Source organism: Melozone crissalis, unplaced genomic scaffold (assembly GCF_028551555.1).
Source record: "Melozone crissalis strain CALT ecotype California unplaced genomic scaffold, PUWL_Pcris_2 ptg000106l_1, whole genome shotgun sequence".
Classification (NCBI taxonomy): Eukaryota; Metazoa; Chordata; class Aves; order Passeriformes; family Passerellidae; genus Melozone; species Melozone crissalis.
In genome coordinates, this window is record NW_026535883.1 from 5204019 (window position 1) to 5225491 (window position 21473).

Here is a 21473-nt window from a genome sequence, read left to right on the forward strand (position 1 = left end):
ATACAGTTACGGCAGTTGGAAACAGTGATTTTATCTGTGTAGAAACACCCTTAGGCTTTTAGTTTTGTTTTGTTGGGTTTTTTTCATCCACTGTGGGTGCTGTGAAATTCTGAATTTTTATCTGTAATATGTCTAGAGGTTTTGGTAAAGCCTTTGGAGGTAGATGTGATTTCATTTGCAATTTCTCACATTTCCTTAGCAATGATTAAACTAAAATTAAATGTGATTACTTTGTTTTCCGCCATGTGGATTTACATGTTTCACATTACAGGCAATGCTCAGAATAAATGCATTGCATAGGTTCATATTACTGATGAGGTTCATGTGCTGTAAAAATAGAACCTGTTGATCATGTGCTTTACAAATCACTGTAGGACTATTTCCTTTAAAAGCAGAGATTGTAAACATGCAACTAAATTATAAGAATGTGTCATTCTTCATTTACTGCATTTTTGTTCTAATTAGAGTTGAAGCTGCAATGATGTTAAAGCAAGGTAGTGAAAAGGAATCAGCCAGAATTTTAGGACAAGCAATAAACTGCATTCACAGCCACGTGTTTTTCTTGATTGGCAAAATATAACACAGTGGATCCCAAATTAGAGTATGCAGGCAGAGATATGCATCAAAACAAGAAGATGTGGGAACTGTGTTAAACAATTACAGTCTATGTTTGTGTACATGGAGTTCAGCTTTCAACCTCACACAGTGTTGTGGCAGCAACAGAAAGATGTATGGAAGCATGTGCTATGTGGAGACTTTGTGTTTTGGGAGCTGGTTTCCTTTCAGGAAGAAAGCCAGTGAGCAGTTCAGTATTTTACTTGATGGACTGGGGATTCTGCAAGGTTGGGTCTCCTGGTTCTAGTTGTCAAGTAATGTCCGAAAATGCACCAAAGTGCTACAAAAGTTTCTGTCATGGCTTGTGTTACCACCCTGATGAGGTTGGTGTCCCTGAGACAACCTGATAGACTGGACAATGCTTAGTCCACCTTTGCTGGATACAGACTTGCTTTAGTGAAATTATCTGTGCAGGAAATCTGGTTTTAGTTCTGTTTGTTCTCTGTGCCAGCTCAGTCTTTGCTCCTTTCACACGTGATGGACCATGCAGCCCTTGTGTTTTGAGAGTCTTCCCTTGAAGAGAACTGTATTCTTTTTGCAACATTTTCTTAAACCCTCTTGTGTGTAGAACTGAAGGATAAGATGCCTAAAGGTGATACCATCATACCCTTGGTATTGTCTCATTTTGATACATTTTCCAGAGCTGCTAAGCAACCAAGCAGGTGGTGCCCAGTACTGAACCTGACCTGGGCAATTGGTGCAAGTTGCTCTGAGGGTTTTACCCTCAGACCCCGTAGAAATGGTCACCTCTGATTCTTGTTAACAGCACTTGTGGAGTTACAGCACTAAGAGCATTTTGTATTTCTTTTTCTCTTGTCTTAGGTTTTCTACCCTAGCAAAGATGGCACTAAGATCCCAATGTTTATTATTCACAAGAAAGGAATTAAATTAGATGGTTCTCACCCTGCCTTCTTGTATGGATATGGAGGCTTCAACATATCAATTACACCAAGCTACAGGTAAGCAGGGTGATTCACACCTTCTTCTGAAGTATCTGCTATTAGCAGCTGTCACCATGAATCTGACAGGGTGCATTTCAGGTTCCTAAGAAGCAAGATGAGGGCCATAAGGGCTGCCCAGGCATCATTTGTCTGCTTTGTTAGTTCTGAATTAGAGGGTTTTACCCAGGCTCACAGAAGAAGTTATGTCAGAGCAGAGAAGTGCTCTGCTCTCCTGAGGTTTACAGCAGTCACCCTGCCCTTAGGATTACACTTTAACCTCTTCTTGCTCTGTCACTGAGCTCCACAGAAAAACATGGACAAATATATAAAGGAAATATTTGAGCCCATTGCTGAATTAATACCATAGGAAATTTTCTTTATTCCAAGTGAAACAATTACATATGTCTAAATATTATGCAAAATCAAGTGTTTGACTAACTTAATGTAAATAATTAAAATTTGGCTGCATTTTCATATTATACTTTTGAGATTACATTGGAAACAAAATCCGTCTGTGGCCCATATGATCAGGAAAGAGGATTGTGTCTTGAGACACGAATGATACTGTCCTCACAAATGCAAAGCAACTCATTGTAAACCAAAAATGCTGTGTTCAGATCAGGCTTTGTAGCTCTCAAAAGCCATAAGCTTTATTGCATAGATGATCTCTTTAAAGAAAAGGCTTATTTCTTAAGCAAGGCAATTTGAATAGACTTGCCAAGAGGCAGTGCTTGAATACTTAAGAAATGCTCCTAGGTGAGGCAGAGGAAAGCAGAAGTGGAAAGGGCTGAATAGAGAACAGCTTTTCAGGAAGCAGAAGAGCAGCTCACTACCGAAAAATAATCTATTATAAAACAATCCTATTAAGTTTAGGTGCTACCAGTCTTGCTTTAGAGTTAGCACATTTCAAGAAATCCTTTATAGTGCTTGCCTTTCTTATTTGCTGTGATTGTATTTCTGAATAGCATTTACAGTTTCCTGTCCTTTTTAGCAAATACCTTGTCTAACAATGGATCTCCCATCTTGTACTCTGTGATTAGTTGTAAGCTTTTATCTGCCTCATAAAGCTACACTTCTAATTTCTTGTGGTTCTTGAGAGACACAATTATATAACTAGCATAGTTTCAAAATTCTTTTTTACTTAGGTTTAACCACTGATTTATTACAGTTGATTGTAGATGCTGAGAACTGTTATAAAACTTACCATGTTTTCATTTTTAAAGAATGTAAAATGAATATTACATATCTATTGATTTAAGGTAAAATTTCACATACTGGAGAGCTGGTTGCTGGCAGAAGGAGAAGGTATTTCACAGTCCCTACTTCCACCTCCCATCCATTGGCCCTGGTGCTTGCTGGAGCCTTTGCTAAGCTGATTTACCTCACAAGAATGACAGAAAACTATCCCAGCAAAACGGAGTGGGTGGGTTTCTGCCATTTTGGCAAGCTAAAAATTGATTCTCGTAGGAGTCCAGCAAACAGCAGCAAAAGGGTGCAGCTGACATTTAGAAGAGAGGAAAATGGGAGGTAGGAGCAGTGACCTATATTTTCCTGAACCCTGTGGAACCTTCATTATACAGTTCATAAATTAAGAATATGAATCTGTAGCAGTCCCTTAAAAGCAAATGCACAGAGAACTATCAGTGACCTCCAGATCAAAATATATTGTCCCACTGCCAATGTAAATAAAACATGATTGGCCACACCTCCCTCCTTACTCTCTCCCTGTAATATCAAGATATGATTTCTCAGCTTTCTCTTTCTAAAATAAAAAAAAAAAAAGAAAAGCCAAAGGCTTCAAATACATGTTTATGACTAATAACCTGAGAGTGGAGTACTTGGTGAGGGAATGTGTTCCAAAAGTAGGGAGGCAAAATCAGGGAAAGGAAATTCTGGCAGGGAATTTATGTCAGAAAGGCAGGATGTCCAGTTCACCCTTTACCTGGCAGATTCCAATAATGTGTTACTCCATCTCTGTTACTACATTCTTCAGTACTCCACAAGGAGTTCCCAAATCCAAGTGCTATTCTATCCACAGCCCAACACCATGATTTGGTGGTGGGGTTTTTTGGTGTTTTTTTTGGTTGGTTTTGGTTTTGTTTTTTTTTTTGGTTTTTTTTTTTTTTGTGGGTTTTTTTTTTTTTTTTGGTTGGTTGGTTAATTGGTTGGTTTGTTGGTTTTTTGGTTTTTTTTTTTTTTTTTTTTTTTGGTTGGTTGGTTTTTGTTTTATTTTATGACCACAGGCTTGAGTGCTAGAAAGCAGCCACAGGATGGCCAAGGCTGAGGCTACATCACTCACCTGATTCTGAGCTGAGATGTAGCCATGGAAATGTAACCAGTAGGAATCAGCTTACCTTTAAGAAAAACAAAGAAAAAATTCCTGTCTACAGACTCCTAAGCATTTTTACTTAAAACTTTCCACAAAGCATTCCATCATCTCCTTTCCAGTGGTTCAATCCTGTCCTGTATGTCTTCCAGGCTGTACAGTATTTTCTTACTGGTATTTCACACCCATTAGCATGAGCCAGCTCTCTGGTTTGGAGAACTTATTTCTGTTTAATTCACAAACTGATGTTCCTTTTCACATCAAAAATGAAAAAAATATTTTTCACTGAAAGCAATAGAAACAAACCAACAGGTTACAGGATCCAGAAATAACTGCAGGAATGATAGGCCAAAGTCATTAAGTCGGTTACAGTAGTGGTTTATTTTTGAATGCAAGCATGCATTTTTCATATGACTTTTCTGGACTGGGGAGCTTCATTTGGTGGCATTTTGAGATGGTGCTTGCTAGAGCACTGTCATTAATTATACAGCCCACAGAGGAAGTGCAAGTGAAGGCTGATGGAGCTGATACCAGTGGCTTGGCAGAGCTGCTGGGGAAATGGCATCACAAACCCACCACTGATGCCTCAGATTTGGCTAACTGCATTGTAGGAACCAACATGTTTCCCTTCACTGTTGTGTGTGTGCCTGCGTGGGTACAGGAGAAGCAATTTCTAAGTCATCCTGGAATACAGCTGGTGGTGCAGCAGACTGTGAAATTGCTTGTCACTGCCAGGATGTTCCCAGCCTTTAAGCAAAGAGGTGGTGCAGGGAAGAGAGACTGTGAGCCTGGAGAAAGGTCAGCCCTCAGTGCAGAGTGGAGGATTACTCCTTTTGCTTATTCTGTTACTGCTCTCTTCAGCTCCACAAAAGCTTAAAAAGCAACCAAGTCCAGTGGCTCAGGACTTCTTCCCCATCACCTGTGCACTAGCCTGCATCTTTCTGTCAGCTCTAATACCTCACAGCAGATAGTAATTCTGGGGAGGTGTTCTTGTTCTGTGAAGCACTGCTCCTCACATTGTTCTCTACTGTAAAAAACAATATCTGATTTATTAATTCTTGTTTTATGCTCTTTAAGAGCGATTAGAAGGTCTGGAAGGAGCTCTCCATGGTGGGAACTGCCTTCTGATCCCTCCACTGACTCCATCTTGGCCCTGTTGCCCTTTCCTTTACCCTGCTTCCAGGAAAGAAGGAAGAGCAGGGATAATGAGCAAAAGGCTTCAGAGACTGTTGGGAAGGGCAGGGAGCCAGACTTTGCTTTGCAGAATGAGACATTTCATAGCCATGCAGGTTGACTGGGCAGTTTGCTGTGACTCAGACACCAAGCTGACTTGAAATCAAATCTGGAAGCAAGAATCCACCCAGAAAAACACAGCAGGCAGTAATACGGTTGTGTGTGAAACTTCAGCTTTGTGCTGATTACTTGGAATTTTCACTTTTTAAACAACTAATGAGTTTGGACTATATATTTGTAAAACCTGATTCCTGAACTTAAAAGTAAAGGTCAAGAGAAAAACTTTGAGAAAATTTGTTACAAATACTCAAAATATTGGTCAAGTTAGGATCCTGACTCACCATGATCCTTCAGATGGGCACAGTTTCTTTCAGCAGATGGAAGAGGATGGACTCTATTGTGGAATATTTTCTTTTTTAAAGTATTTTCAGGCAGTATGTTTGTGAAGCAAGCTCTTATCTTACCTTTAATTGTTACTTGCTACTTCTGGTTATTAGGGAATCAAATAACTTTGGACCAAGAGGTCCAAAGTTTGAGGTAGACAGGGAAAAGAAGTGCAGAATATTTTGGGAGGTTTAGTGACTCTACATACCAAAAATTAAGAAGCAACAGTCTGATGAGGCAACCTCCTGTCAGGTTACTCCACATTAGCTGTGCAGCAACCTGCTGAAATTAAGAGTCCTGGAGTTTGACAGAGTAATACTCTCTGACCTTTGCACAATGTGCTTCTAGAATATCAATCTTCCATTTGATCAGCATGTCACAGCAATCTAAGGAAAATGCAATTCACAGTGATGGTCTTAAGAATTCATTTTACAGAAGCTGAGATAGTTCATGGCTCCTGAGTTGTCTGATGGGCTGTATAACCAGCCTAGGTGGAAGCTTTTCCTTTGATGGTTATGCAAATGCAGAAATCTCTTACCAGTTATCCTTGTGCTTTCCTTTTCATTTCCTTACTCCTTGATATATACTCTCAAGAACATGTGCCAGTACACAGGTAATTGCTTTGGGAGGTGTGAAAACTTCACCTGTTGTGATACTACATCCACAGGAGACACACTGTAAGACTGCCATTTTTCAAACCATTTCTGATAAACAGCAGTGGGACTTAAAGGTAAAAAGACACAGCCCTTGCCCTTGTGGTTGCACAAATTTATTTTCTGCAGACAGTGGTTTCTGGGTGAGCAAAGAATTCAAGTAAATAAGAAATTTAAACCTACTAGAGGGGAAAAAAAAGACTTGTTGAGGTTAAATGTTAATATTTTACTTGTGTCCTTTGCATATGTGTGGTTGGCCTTCTGCAGCTTCGGCTATGTTAAGCTACTGCCTCAACAAATCAACAATTAACATTTTTTAATTGTTAAATATAATTTGATTACTTCAGTCCATTAAAAAAAAGATAGTAATATATTTGATACTTTTGCAACTTGACATTTTGAAAAAATATGCTATTTTAGCTTTCAGACAGTTTCAGGAGATAGTGGGGAGGCAGAACCTGTAACTTTATGTTTATACTATTTGTTTTGTATTTAGCAATGTAAGAAGAAAATGAGTAAGAATGGGATTGGCCAGCTGCTGACTTGACTGCTGACCATGGCACAAAAGAATGGTAGATACAGAATTTTTCCTTGCAAACACAATATTGCAAAGGTCCAAAAGAAGTAAATTAAGCAGAAGTTAGGTTGAAAATTCATGCTCATAAAAAAAACCAAGTGCTGATCTTAAGTCTGAATTCTTTGATTTCTTCCTTTGGGCTAAATCTTCCTTTCCTCTCTGTAGAAGTGGAGGTCCCATGATGGAGGAACAATTCAGAAAGCTATGGAGGTCCAGTGGTACTGCATAACTCTAGTCTGCAGACTAGACTGGACTAGACTGCAGGCTTTGAAGATAATTTTTGTAAATGGTGACACATTCTGAGTGGTCATCTACTAGGCCAGACCACTGGCCACTCTCCTCTGAAGAGCAGAACTGAGGGAGGAGGAACAGAGCAGCGCTGTTCCTTCCTCTCCTAAAGCTGCTGGGAGTTTCATCTCCATGGATAACCATCAAAAATGCCTGACTACTCAGGTTCGCCATCAAGAGGGACTTAATTCACAATTTCATCATTGACTTTGGGAGAGATCTTTCCCTCAAAGTATTTTTGCAGAAGTGGTCGGTGTATAAAAATTGGAAAATAAAAAGAGTCCTCTTATGTGTTTGCTTTTTCAGCGTGTCAAGACTTATTTTTGTGCAACACCTGGGAGGGGTTCTGGCAGTGGCAAACATCAGGGGCGGGGGCGAATATGGAGAGACCTGGCACAAAGGTGAGTCAGTCAAAGCACAGGAACAAAACTGCAGGCTTAGCAATGCAAATTGCAACATTTTCTGTTCACTCCTTCTCCCATGCTCACATCTCCTTTTGCATTTTACTTATTCTGCTAAAAAGTAGATCTTTTTCCATACTTACATGTTAGATCTGTACATTGTCCAGTGTTAATTTGATGGTTTTCATTAGATTATTTTCGTTTTTGCACCCTACTTAAAAACAATTTTGTACAAAGACAATATTTTCCAGCAAAATGATTGGGGTTTTTTAAGCAGTATCAAGTTCCCTGGAGTTAAACACAGGAAAATGCAGCTATTTATATTGAACTGATCTTACAACAAATGTCTGCATTTTGCAAAAGACCTGGTTTGCTTTCACATACCCCTTTCATTATTGCAGGTTCCCAATTCTAAATCCCCAAAACAACAACACTGACTATTTAGACTCTCTTGTTATCAAACATGCACACACAAAAAAATTTGCAGAACTTTGTGGAAGGTGTGAACTCTTGAGTTTAGAGTATAAACTCTTCTGTATTGTTTTTGCATAATTTATGAATAGACCTTTTTTTTTTAAATATTTGATGAATATGACTGGAAAAATGTCTTCACCAAAAGGATTTTCAAGAAGCAGAACAGGCTGCCCATGGAAGTGGTTGAGTCACCATCCCTGGAGGTATTTAAAAGACACATAGATGTGTCTTAGGGACATGGCAGTGCTGAGTTAACAGTTGAACTTGATGATCTTAAAGGTCTTTTCCAACCTAAATGGTTCTGTGATTCTGTGATTGAATTTCATATGAAAACTGTCAGCTCCAGAAGCACATTCAGATCATCCCCTCCAAACTCTTGGGGGATCCAACTTGTAGGCAATCATTTGACCTTTTAGGGTTTTCTGAAATCTGACTGTCATGCCACAGGGAAACTCAGTCAAACACTGAAAAGCTGTCAATCTCTTTTCCCCTTTTCTGAACACTTTTGATGTATTTCAGTCCATGTTTTTCCCATCTCGTCTTAATCATTTAATTGTCTTTGTCCACTTGCCTTATTGTTGACAACTGTCCACATTCCTCCTACCAGGGGAAAAAGCTTGGAAAAGTCCTTCTTATTTCAGGAACATACCTATCCTTATTTAAAGGTGACACTTTACTCATATTCCAAGAATCTGGTGCATAAGTTGCTGGGAATGTTGTCAGCAAGGCAAATGTACCAAAACAATGTGCTTATGATCTAGCAATTTGCCATGGCAGTAAGCCATAATATCTTTTTATCAGACAAAATGGTATTTCCAGATCATTGCATCTTGATTTTACTATTTCATCTGTGGTAACTATTTGTCTGGGTCATTTCCTCACAATTGAGTTAATTATGTAATAGTTTCATAAATAGAAGCTGTATGTGCTTGCAGATACAGGATATTATTGCTAAAGATGAAGTATCCTTCATTAATTTTAATTTGGAGATTGATTTGTAGTAGATTTTAATAAAATTTAATATGATAATGCTTCTTTGATGCACCTATTTCCTGCTTGATTTTGACCTAAGTCTTTTATTGCAGTTTGAAATAAAATATGTATCTGTTCTTTTTTAATTCCAGAAGCAATTACAGAAGGTTTTTTTGCTTAGGTTCAATTTTATAAATAGGATTCTGACCTTACACCAGCCTGGTGTTTTGAGCAAGGAGTAAGATTTATTTCTCCTTTATTGCCACATACTTAAAGACTTTTTTGTTGTCCCAGTATGTCTGTTTTCAATGGTCTTGTTAATACAAGAATGATGTGTATTTGTTAAAAAAAAAACCCAACAAAACTTACAAATGTACTGGTTCCAGTTCTACCAGATCTTTATGACTAAATGTCAGACTTACATTGCTGAACTTCTGTGACACAGAAACAAAGTTTTTACAAAACTATTGGTTTTTTAAATGGTTTTACAAAACCATTGTAAACTGGTTGTTTCAGGATCACTTGATGGAGAATGGAGATAAAGAGACATCTTAAGACTGTAGCTCATCTAAGTTAATTTAGGGTTAAATTAATTGTCCTGGAGGTTCCTGGACCTTAGGGGGAACCTTAGGCAATCAGCTTGGAATAAACATCCAACTTTTAAAGAAAGTAGAAGAAACTGGACTTCCATTTCTGCATCCTATAAGCCCCACTTGCATGGCAGGGCCACTGCCTTTGCTACAGGAATGCAAGGATTTTCTTCCTAGTTCCCATTTCTTACTAGCCTTTAATTGGCTGAGATTACCATGGGCTTTAGGTATGATAATGTTTGAGGAGGATCTAGTTTTTGTCTCTTGCCAAACAAGCAAGATTTGGACAACTGTGCATTCTCTAAGCTGATACTCTTCTATTAAAATAATTCAAAGATTGTATTGGAAAATACAAAGAAAAACTATCCTTTTCCTTCCCTATTCCACCCTGCAAAAATTTTTTTCACACCTAGAAGTCTTATCAATGATGTCATCAGAACCAACAATTTCTGTCATTAATTGTTCCCTTATACATATGATGGTATTTGGAATTTCATTCAACATGATGCCAGTATCTTAAGCATTTCCATATTGAAAATTAATTAATAAATTTTCAAAGCAAGATAGAACTCTGAAGTCTCTTTTTGATCATAGCCTTATATCATCTGGTTTGAAAACAACTAATAGGAAAAAAAAGTAAATTACCAGCCACATATTATATATCCAGGAAATTAGAAGTGCTTATTTTATATAGCCTATTTTATAAGCTGAATCTTTATTCCCCTAAGAAACTGTCACTGAGTTTAATGATGTTGAAGTCCCATTAGCTTAAACCTCAAGTGTGTTGTATTGTGGTCATTTTGTATATATTTTGCTGTGCAAAGCTTTTAGCTTTCCTTTCACTGGTTAGGAACATTACCTGGCACTCACTCTGCAGTATAGGTATGTATTATTCAGAGTTTCTGAAAGCATCAGAGGTATTGACAGAATCTTATAGCCTCTCTGTGTTGACAGAATCTTTCATTTTTGCTGTTTTTCTGAGCAGCATCAATTATTAAAATGTTCATGAAGCTGGAATTGTTCCCAGGTATTTTTGGACACATGTTTTTCTGAAGAGATGGTATCAAAAGGATTTGATGGTATCAACTGATTTGTTTTGTTTCCTTGCTAGGTGGTATCTTGGCCAACAAACAAAATTGCTTTGATGACTTTCAGTGTGCTGCCAAATACCTCATCAAGGAAGGCTACACATCCCCAGAGAAGCTGACTATTAATGGAGGCTCAAATGGGGGCCTCTTAGTTGGTAAGAACTGCTTGTCTATTTCCCAGATTTGGTGCTGGGCTTATTAAAGTAATCAGACAAAAATTTATGAGATCTGCCTGCCAAAAGTTGTCAGAATGTCAATGCATTAATGTATACCAGGTGTTAAATATGTACAGTAGTACTTCATTTGCTGTTTGCATAGGACATTGGAATTCTGCAATTCTCTGGAAAAGCCCCACATGTGTGGTAAGAGCTAACCCTGTGGTAGAATCACAGACAGAAAGTAAGAATGGTTGTAAAAACATGGAGGTTTTTTATCTTTCTTTCTTCAGGTTAACCATTACAAAATAACCACTGACCTATTAATTTATGTAGCATTGGGAAACTGTGTGTGGTCTGTTACAAATGCATCTTGTTCACTTAAAATTCACTGCTGTGTTCTTAAATTCAAGAAAATTAATAGCCTCCTCTTAAACAGAAGTCTTGTCACAGAAAGATCTCATATTCTGAGCAGTCTAGGAGCTACAAAATCTATATTTCTAATAAGATCCTTGTCTGAAAGTAACAGAAGAAAAAGGAAGGTGATTTTTTTGTGCAATTTTGAAAGGAAAATGAGACACACAGTAATAGTAGCAGGGTCTGTTTACCTTTTTTTAAGCAGTATGAGAGGTGACAGTATGATAGATTTGAGCTACTTATGTGAGAAAGGGGTAAAAAAGGCACCTCAAGTTCATAAACCACTGAATTATAGAAGATGAGCAGTTTTCCTAGGCCTACTCTTCTTTTGTATTTATTAGCTGCTGAATACTGACTCTATTGATTTTATTCTATTTTTCAGTGAATTAGCATCCAGCATGAGAAACAGAATTTGGAATTATATGGATCTTTGGTCTAAGCCATCTTGGCTAGACCTGCATTATTATTTTTAAAAAGCAGTTGTTTTAAAGATTGATTAACCAGTACTTGTAAAGCTGTATTTTGGTTTTTGCTTAAATGCTTCTCAATAACAAGTGGCAGAAGGTATTTGTGTATTTAAAATAGAAATGGGTGAATATGATAAAGGATTAAAGGTTTTGTACTCCATTTGGGAATGCAAGCAGTGCACAAGTCAGTTTTATGTTGGGCCTAAATATATAGTTAGAACTGCAGTTAAACTTTGAATATATTGCATAGCTTCTGAAAATACTTCTTTATTGTTATATGGGCTTCAGCTTCAGTCAGGATGAGATTCATCCTACCCAGCTTCAGTAATAAAACTCCCTGGGTTAGTGGCTGAACTGTTCAGCTGGGCTCCTGTGTCAGTAAGGGGAAGTAAGAGACAACTACAGGAAATACATAATTCTGGTAGGAGACAGGTGTTAGGAATCTAGACCTCCCTGCTCTAAAAAATCTTGTTAGGATCCTTCCCTTGAATTGACTGGTAGATTACAGTCAAGCAGGATTTCCATGCTCTTGATGAGCCACGGAGGGATTTTCCTTGACTGAGTAGAATTAGGTGAATTCAGGAAATTCTTATAAGATCTTTTTTATCAAAGCACAAATAAATTTTGCAATAGTTACTGATGCAACATTAGAGATCATAACTCATCCTGTAGGTTCAAAGACCCACTGCCACATTTTCTTTGTTCCTGTTAAGAAAGAGCTGACAAGGAGGAGTATTGTCACTCTTCCAAAATACTGTTTCCTTTCAGTCAGACTAACAGGAGGTGACTGAGGACTGCAGAGCCCTGAGCTCATCTTGCCTCATTCAACTGCAAAACAAGACTTCCCTGTCCTGCAGTGTGATCCCCAAGCTGAGCAGAGCAGCACAGCTGTGAGCTGAAAACCTCCCTGCAAATGCAGTGTTGGACCTCTGATGTTTGCCTGGACAAAACCAGTTCTGACATTTTGAGGGCTTATTTTCATACTGAATTTTAAAACCCAAAGTTATGTACAGGGGCATAAAATACACAAATTAATTGTTGTTCCAGATTCCACTTTATTAATGCATATAATTATTATGGCTAATTGAAAAGGTGTCATGTGCATGGATGAGTGTCTCCGTACTTCAGATTTCTCACTGAAGTTACTATGTAAGGAAATAGCAAGGAGCAATTTCTTCCAAAATCCTGAGCAACAGACAGTGCTTCAAGACACACTCTGAAATAAAGAGTATTAAAGTAAAATGTTATGCTAGTTGTTTTGGCTTTTGTTCCTACCACAATACAATTTATGTTCATAAAAGAAAATAGCTTGAAGAGGAGGGATCTGATCTTTAGGTTAAAACCTGAAGATCTTTTACATAGCATCTCTTTAAGGCACTATATGTACCTATGGAAATTACTCATAATTCTAGCATAGTTACATATCAGAGATGACCAGAAGTAAAATTTCATTTTTCAGAAAGTTTAAATGAAGGAAATAGGGTGTAGTGTAAACTCTTGGCAGAGACAGACAGACCACAGGAGACTGATGAGAAAATTGGTTCCAATTTTAAGATTAGCAGTGACATTTTTCTGTGCTCATCAGAGGCAGGAAGCTGGCCAGATGATCTGTGGGACTTGCAGGTTAGTGAGATGTAAAAGGAGCATTAAAGGAAATTAATTGCAAAGCAGAACAACTAAATGGTCTGTTTGTTTTGATGTTCCCTCCTGAGGAGAGGGTGGGGGGTTCCCTGCACGGATCTGTCTTCATGGGGAATATTCTGGGGAGCTGACTCCAGTTGAAGCATCAGCAGGAAAGGCTTTGGAATGCATCAATCCATGAAAAGCAGTGTGTTGCCAGGACCAGATGGTGCACATGCAGGATCCTAAGTGAACTCTGGTACGAAATTGCAGGCTACTAAGCCTGAATATCTGAGGAACAGAAGGGGGCAGGTGTAATGCCAAGTTTTAAATGGTTCATGGTGATCCACAAGCTGCAGATGAGTAAATCTGATTTCTCTAGTGGGCAAGCTAATAAATGAATGCCAATAAATAAGACCTAAAAGAAAAAATTCTGCAGGCTGAAGTTGCAGCTTTCAAACGTATTGGAGCTATCTGAAGGAGTCAGGCTGGATATGGGCCTTGTAACAGTGATCTAGGTGAGGAGCTATTCTTGGATTTTCAAAAGCTGTGAAAGAAAGTCCTTGCTAAGCTGGAAGCAAAGTCGTGTCATAGCAATGTCATGGTTAGCAGGAGGCAAAGAGTGGTGATAATCAATCCATTTTCACAATGGACAAAAACGAAATAAGAATAATCTGGGAAAGATCATACCTACATGTGGATGCACAGTGAATAGTTCTGAATTAATTAAGGAATTCTGGGATCCACTGTAGTAGTGAAAATTTCAGTGATCTTGTTTCTTAAAATTCAAAAAAGGCAGAGGAATTTGTAAAATCAGCAGGGAAAAGGTTTAAATCAAGAAACAGGAATTGGAATTGAAGAACTTACTTACAGGCTATGATAAACACTGAATGAATAAACAGTAAGAGAGGAAACAGTTGTATTTACAGGGGATGTGTGTTTTGATGGCTTTTTTTATAGGATGGCTTACCTCCAGCTCGGAGAAAACTGAAATAACTAGTTCATCAGATAATAATTTACAGGAGAGATCTCCCACTTGCCACTTTTATACCTTGAATACTCAGCTTGATGGAGCTATTGCAGTTGTTTTTAAAACATAAGAGGCAAGCATTATTCTTAAAGAAATTGTCCCTTCCAGTTGTAGGAAGATAAAAATCGTAAAACAAGAAAATACAGCAGCAATTCACTTTGTTAATTTGAGGTTATTCCACCTTTTTGTAACAGTCTGCTTTTAACAAAACTTTTCTTATGGGTTTACATAGTAATTATGGAAGACAACTTTCATCAGTAAATGGAGGGCTTTTGATCCTTAATGCCCTTTTCTTTCTTGAAACTAATATTAAAAGTTTAAACAGCGAATGGTTTAGGTACCTTCAGTTCAGTAGTTCAAAATCTCACGTGCTTTAAAAGTTGATTTCTCCTTTAGTCCTAATTTGGTGGTTTGAAAGGCAGTGTTCGCAGAACGACATGTTTGGTGTCTGAAGAGCACAGAAATGGCTCTTAAGTTCTTTAGAATGTACCATTTTTCAGAGTTATGTTTTTTATCCATTTGTGTATTTGCTTACAGTTTTGCTTGAAACTCTATTTGACTTCATATTCACTGACAGCCTACACCCAGTACGACCTTGTAGTGAACTTTTTACTGTTGAACTTAATTCTTTAAGACCTGAATACTAATGGCATTGTTCTCCTGCTGAAGCTGCCTGTGCCAACCAGCGCCCTGACCTGTTTGGCTGTGCCATTGCCCAAGTGGGAGTGATGGACATGCTGAAATTCCACAAGTACACCATCGGCCATGCCTGGACCACTGACTATGGCTGCTCTGACTGCAAGGAGCAGTTCGAATGGCTGCGCAAGTGAGTGCCTTCACATCTTGTCTGTGGCTGTTAAAACACACAGTCTGCTCAAACCTTTCCAGTTGTCATGATCAGTATCTGTTCTAGTGATTCCTTCATCCATTCCCACACTGAATTTGGGGAGTTCAGCATTCCCTTACAAGTCAGTTTTGAACCAAAGTCCTGTTGAATCAAGTGGTCCTGTTTTCAAAGACCTTGTGCTCCTAGCAGCTTTTAACAGCTCGTAAGGTTTTCTTTCTGAATAATGACTCTTTTAGGCTATTACAACAGAATATTCTCAAGTGGACCACTACATCAATTGTATTTTTTACCATGAGGGAGAGACAGTCACCATTGTGAATTGTATATACAATGTGGGTTGGATTTATTTGTACTAAACCATAATAGGATCTTAATTAATTTCTCAGCTTCTGTTGAGAGTCTCAATTTCCCTGTTTCCAGCAGGATGGATCCTGTTATGGACTTGACAGGTTTCCCTGCAGTTTCCCTGCTGGCTTCTCCTGATATTTTGGGCATTCCTGTGAGATGTACACATACGTCTCTCTTAGAAATAAAGAAATGTACTTGCGTTACATTTCAGAGCAGAGATCTGTGGCCCCTATTGCATATCTGTTGCCATTAGCACAATTCTGATTAATGTAACTGAGAACTTTTCTATTCTGAGTGCTAACAAACACCACTGTGATGGTTTCAGTAGGAAAGGACCTTCTTGTTGGGTCTTGAGAAAAGAGATATGAAAACATCTGTGTGTTTTTCTCAGGTACTCTCCACTTCACAATGTCAAGCTGCCAGAAGAAGATGGCATCCAGTATCCCTCCACGCTGCTGCTCACAGCAGACCACGACGACCGCGTGGTCCCTCTGCACTCTCTCAAGTTCATCGCCACCCTGCAGTACATTGTGGGCCGGAGCAGCAAACAAACCAATCCCCTTCTCATCCACGTTGACACCAAGGCTGGCCATGGAGCAGGAAAGCCAACTGCTAAAGTTATAGAAGAAGTGTCAGATATGTTTGCTTTTGTAGCACGATGTCTAAATCTTGAGTGGATTGAATAGGAAAAGTGCTTATTGCTGTCTCCTTTAGAAAACAAGGGCTTTAACATTAAAGAACAGCCACACTACAACATGGTGTAGTACTTACATTTAAGAACTACAGTTTAATATTTTATTGATCCAACCTGCTATGGAGTTTTCATCTTCTGTGCTTCCTTCTTTTTGGCATTTCTTTGATTTTTTTTCTACTGCATTCCAAATTCCATTTTGAAAAGCATGTTCAAAAAAATAGCTGAGCTACTCTCAGTACTGTTGTGAAAATTTAGATTTCAAAATTAGTGCTATTTGAGCTTATTTCCTGTAAACAGTTTTAATGTATTTCACCTATAAACATATCCAGATCATTTGTAATTAAATGTAAGTACTGTTCACATACAAGATCTCTGAGCATATTTTATTTACACAGTAATTTATTTAAGAATGTAAATTGAAGGTGTTCAGTGATAACCATGAAAAACTGAAGAGATGGTAATCCAGTTAAGTCAAATATTATTAAAAAGCTTATATTACATTCTGTTCATAAACGTGTTACAGTCTATAATAATGATTTTGCTAAATTGTTCTTTCTTTCCAAAGAGACTTCAAAATGTCACCAGTCTTCTCTTCTGCCATTTATTTCTGCACAGAAGAGTGGAGGCTGAAAAACTTGATGAAATCTTAGATTCTCACTGTAATCTCAGTCAAGCTATACAGATACTCTCCAACAACCCATATGAAATTATTTCTTTAACTGTTTCTGAAGAGTAGAACAGGCACTGATTTAAATAAATGAACAAAATATAAGCTAACACAAAACAAAATAAAAAACCCCACTCCAACCCAAAGCCACAGCTTTGTCCAGATTATTCAGGTTCCGTTTTTTGCTGATGCTTCTCACAGGACATTCTCTAACAAGGCAGAATCTGAACATGCCTATATAACCTAGTTTTGGCTGCAAAACAGCAAGAGCTCATAGTCAGACTCCCCTATGACTTGACACAGGGACATTATTTGAACTGTCATTTTTCCCATCTAGGTGTAGAGCTGTAAAGTAGATGTGAGCATTTGCTTCCTGTTTAATCTCTGATGCACTGCAGGAATTACAGTTTGATTTTGCACAGAAAAAAATATTCTATCAACTATTATTAGTCTTGCTGCTCCTCCACAAAACATCAGTGTTTCTCATTTTTGGATGAACTGATGTAATCTTCCAGAGTCATGCTTGTCATTGCATTCATATTTTTAGACCCTAAGGATAATATTTTTACTCTGGGCTCAGGAGTTTTATCTCTAAACAAACAGTGTCTTGATGCAGGAAGAGGAAGGAGTGGTATTTAAAGAGAGGGCAATGCTCTAAAGAGCAGCAAAATTAAAATAAATTTGTACCAGAGTCACTCTGTGTTTCCCTCATGATCTGGACTTCTTTTGATTCTCTCTGGAGTCCAGGAAAGATTATCCTCTCCAGGCCTTATTAGGTATGGCTAATTTGATTTTAGGAGAAAATAAAAATTTATTTCTGTTTTCAAATGAAATACCACACCTAATATCTGTATGTGATCTGGGGTTTATTTGGGATCCATGGGCATTAGAGTTGTTTACAAGATACTCTGTAAACTTTTGCACTCTGATCACAGCATTGAATTAAACAGTCAGAGTAGAGAGTTGAGGGAGGGTTGATTTTTTTTTTCCTTCCAGGCTGTGAAAACAGGGTACAGATTCAGCATCCCTCTTTTCCCAGAGGTGTATGAATTGCTTTCTTTGATCATCTAGAAATTTTCAACAGCTTTCCCACGTGGCAGAAACAAAGCACATAAAGCTGTGCCATCTCCATTTGAAATATTCATAGCTGTGGCATGTAGCCTTCTATTGAATGTGTGGTTTCTGTCAAGAGGGCAGTACCCAGTTCACCTTTGCAGGATAGGTGTGTGGAAACATGGTCCTCAGACATTCAAGAAATAGAGCTGAACTGTGTCCATGCATTGAATTGCAAATACCTGAGTACAGCCAGCTCAGTCATCTCTAGGCCTGTTCCTAAAAATGCTTTTCCTTGTTTTTCAGTTGCTCAAGCACAAAACTTCTGGCACAGGTTAAAAGTAACTCCTTTTCCTTGTGAAGCTTTCTGTTTAGGCTGAGTTCCCTGAATGACTCAGTGTCATGACAGATGACCCATAATCTGGGCACTTTGGAAACAAACATTTCTGAGTGGCAGTCAGAAGTACTGAAGGTGGAGCTGCTTGCTGGAGACACCACTCACAAAGTAAATGTTCCAGAGCACTGGAAAGGCATTGTGTTTTTCTAACAGGGTCACCACGTCAACATTTATTTGATCTTAATCAGCTGTGCCACATTCAGGATTCAGGTGCCCAAAAAGTGATGTTGCAAAGCTGTCCTGTTACCTGAGTTGCTGATTTGAGGCAGACAGGGTCATACTCCAACTGGAATCTGTAATTAACTCTGAGAGAGTAATGCTCTTGTAATATAGTGGGATTTAAACCTTTGGGGTTTTGATTAAATAGACCTGGAGTCAAACCATTCCTGCTGTATAAAACATAATGAAATTTCTATTAATCTAGTTTCAAGGTTATTTTCTCTATAGTGGAAACTCTGTTTTATGAAGACACTCTTTTATCTTGTTTTATGGTCAATATTTCCAGTATGTGAAGCAAAATTCACAAGCTGGGCAAGGTAACCTCCCAGATATCTGCTTTTTCAAAACCACCTTAGAAAAAGAAATACTGATGTTTTGCACCAAGATCCAACCTCCCAAAAAAAGCCCTGTAAGAGGCTTATGTTGCATGAAAAAAATCTGGCTTTATGTAGAAATAAATGAACTTTTTACATAATTATCTTAATAGTCTTCACAACTGATGTAAAGATATCTTAGTTGTCTTTCCTCCCATGAATGTACATTTGCATTAGAGTCGATTTATGTGAAAAAGGTCAGAAGTCTTTTTAAAAGCTGAGAGTCTTCATATTCTTTACAGAGAGAGAGATTTTAATTCCTTTGCATTGGAATTGATTTACATTTTGGTAGCTGGAAAAAAAGATAGATGTGTATGTATAGATATATTTATGAGTATGTATGCACTGATTTCAGCTGGGAGCTGCACTCTCTAATCTAGGGATGGAAGAGGGCAGCTGGCAGTGGGTATGTAAGAATAGAGGGTGCTCAAGAGGGAGTTTGGAGATAGATACCTGTCCCTGGCACCTAGAGCTTCTGGAGCAGGATTTTCCTGACTTGGCTCTGCTTTGCCATCTGTCTGTAGGGAGGCAGAAAGATGAGCAGCAGCACTTCTGGACTCAGCACAGCCAGCAGCAGCTTTCAGTGATCAGTGTTGCCAGGTCATTTATTTATTTTTAGCCGGAGGTTGCCCCTCAGGATTGCCTAAAGATCTGCTTATAGACTTCCTGACAGTCTCTCCTGTGAAAGGGGTTTTCCAAACTGAGTAGGATTTAGGGGGAAGGCCAAGGGAAGGACTTGGACTCCAGCCTAATAAACAACCAGACAATTTTCTGCCAAGCTCTTCTACTTCGAAAATCTTTAGTAGACCACTTTTGGGCAATTGTCTCTTTGTACAGACCTCTCAGAATTTGGATAGGTTTGAACAGCCAGGTTTGGCATCTTTGTTCATTTTTCCTTGTGTTAATTACTTCTGCCTTCAGATATGCCAGGAGAGAAGGAAAAAAAAAAAGGCATTGCTCAGGCTTTTTTTAGCTTGCCCTTGCAGAAGAGTGATGTGGGGTAGCCTTCCAGTTCTCATGTCCCTGAAGATAACTATAGTGTGTCCTCAAGATAGCATTATCCATGAATAGAAAATTCTGAATAGGCTCATGTCTTCAGTTTATTCACAGGAGGGCAATCCTAGTGACAGAGTCCCTCAGTGCAAGCTGGACTAGCTACTGGCACAGAAATTTAATGAAATTCTGGACTAGGAGGACTGTGGTTTGACTGTTTCTCCTAATTTTCAATAAGAATACTGAAAACTCAACATTTAAAGCCAAAGCTAAGCAACAGTGTATTAGTGAGAATCTCTTTTCTGTTGACATCCCTCTGCCTTGTTACCAGGAGTAAGGGAGGCAAGGAACAAACTTGGTGCTCATGCTCTTACCCATTGCAGTGGAAGTTTAATGCTGAAAGTCTGAATAGCAAGAGTCAGAGTGTGGTGACTTCACTAAACATTTCCAGCTGGCCACATGCTGCTCAGAAAACTCTTATTTGTGTTTGTGCACTGCTTTCAATGCCTCCCAGGCCTTCTGTGTGCAAAAAGGAAGGAGCTACGATTCTTGAAGCCCCTAAGGTGGGAGAACACATGCTGTTTTAAGCAAGATGTGTCCTAGGTAGGTATTTATAGTGCTAACTACCATGAACATACTAAATAACAGAGGAGTTTATTCATTAGTTAGTTTTACACCAGTTAAGGCAATTTTTTACAAGTTTGGGGAGTGCTTAGCTGGTGAAAAACTGTTACCCATGCTGATTTATTATTTTAGGCCATTTCTAGTGTGCAACAAGAGCATGTCATTGTGGCACCAAGTGACAAAATGCTGTGACTTGGACTGTTGTTTCCTTCCTGAGGAAGAAACTGAATAAAGAGCTTGGGCATTTGACTCTTCAGAATCCTTTGGAACAGTAACAGAAGCAGATAAACAATACTTATTGTCTTCTGATTGTTTCAAATGAAACAGTGTCATTTCAAAACAACAAAATGTGTTGTTTTCTGGTGGTACTGCTGTTTCAGAGGAAGCTCTGCTGTAGAACAAGCTTTGTGATCTAGGTGTGTGCAGATATTTCTTTCAGTAAAAATAAATACTGGGCCAGGTTGTTAAATACTTCCTACTTCATATATTTAGTGTCCATAATTAACATTTTGCTGCTGAAACTTTGGTTTAGTTTTAAGTGTCTTGTGGAGGCGAAGGGAGATGACCCATCCTTTGATCAGCATCGAACTCCGATTTATTGATCCAGCAGGCACATTTTATAACAGTGTTAATTAAGCTCATACATATTGCAAAACCCGAGCTCATCATAGGCTGCAGATTACACATCAATCCCTCCTTTTGTTTTCAATACCTGTGGTTTGTTATTGAAACCAAGATTTGTTTTCTCACCCTGATATGAATGGTTCTCAAGGCCTCCATGTCTGTCACTTTTACTTTCCCAAAACAGCCAAGGACAGAATGCTTACCTGTTATGAAAAAACAGCCTGAGAACTCTGCTGTTTATAGAAATGTGCCTGAGAACTTAGTTGTTTACAGAAACAGGCTTTGATAATTTGCTCCTCACAGCTGCCTTTTACTTTTCCATCAGCTGTATATGATTATGGCATGTCTGAACAAAACTCTATAAGCCATTTCTGAGCAAAATTCTCCAACAGTTTCTCAGCA

At 38.5% G+C, this 21473-nt stretch overlaps 1 protein-coding gene across 1 annotated transcript in view; it reads left to right on the top strand.

Moving 5' to 3' along the window:
• PREP (prolyl endopeptidase) overlaps positions 1–18949 on the top strand; it is an 87788-nt gene extending 68839 nt beyond the window's left edge. The window contains exons 11-15 of the mRNA XM_054291784.1: positions 1438–1574; positions 7324–7418; positions 10566–10697; positions 14901–15057; positions 15818–18949. Of these exons, the coding sequence (XP_054147759.1) occupies positions 1438–1574; positions 7324–7418; positions 10566–10697; positions 14901–15057; positions 15818–16112 (816 nt within the window). The 3' untranslated portion in view covers positions 16113–18949. The remainder of the gene's footprint in view (positions 1–1437; positions 1575–7323; positions 7419–10565; positions 10698–14900; positions 15058–15817) is intronic.
• Positions 18950–21473: the final 2524 nt, after the last annotated feature.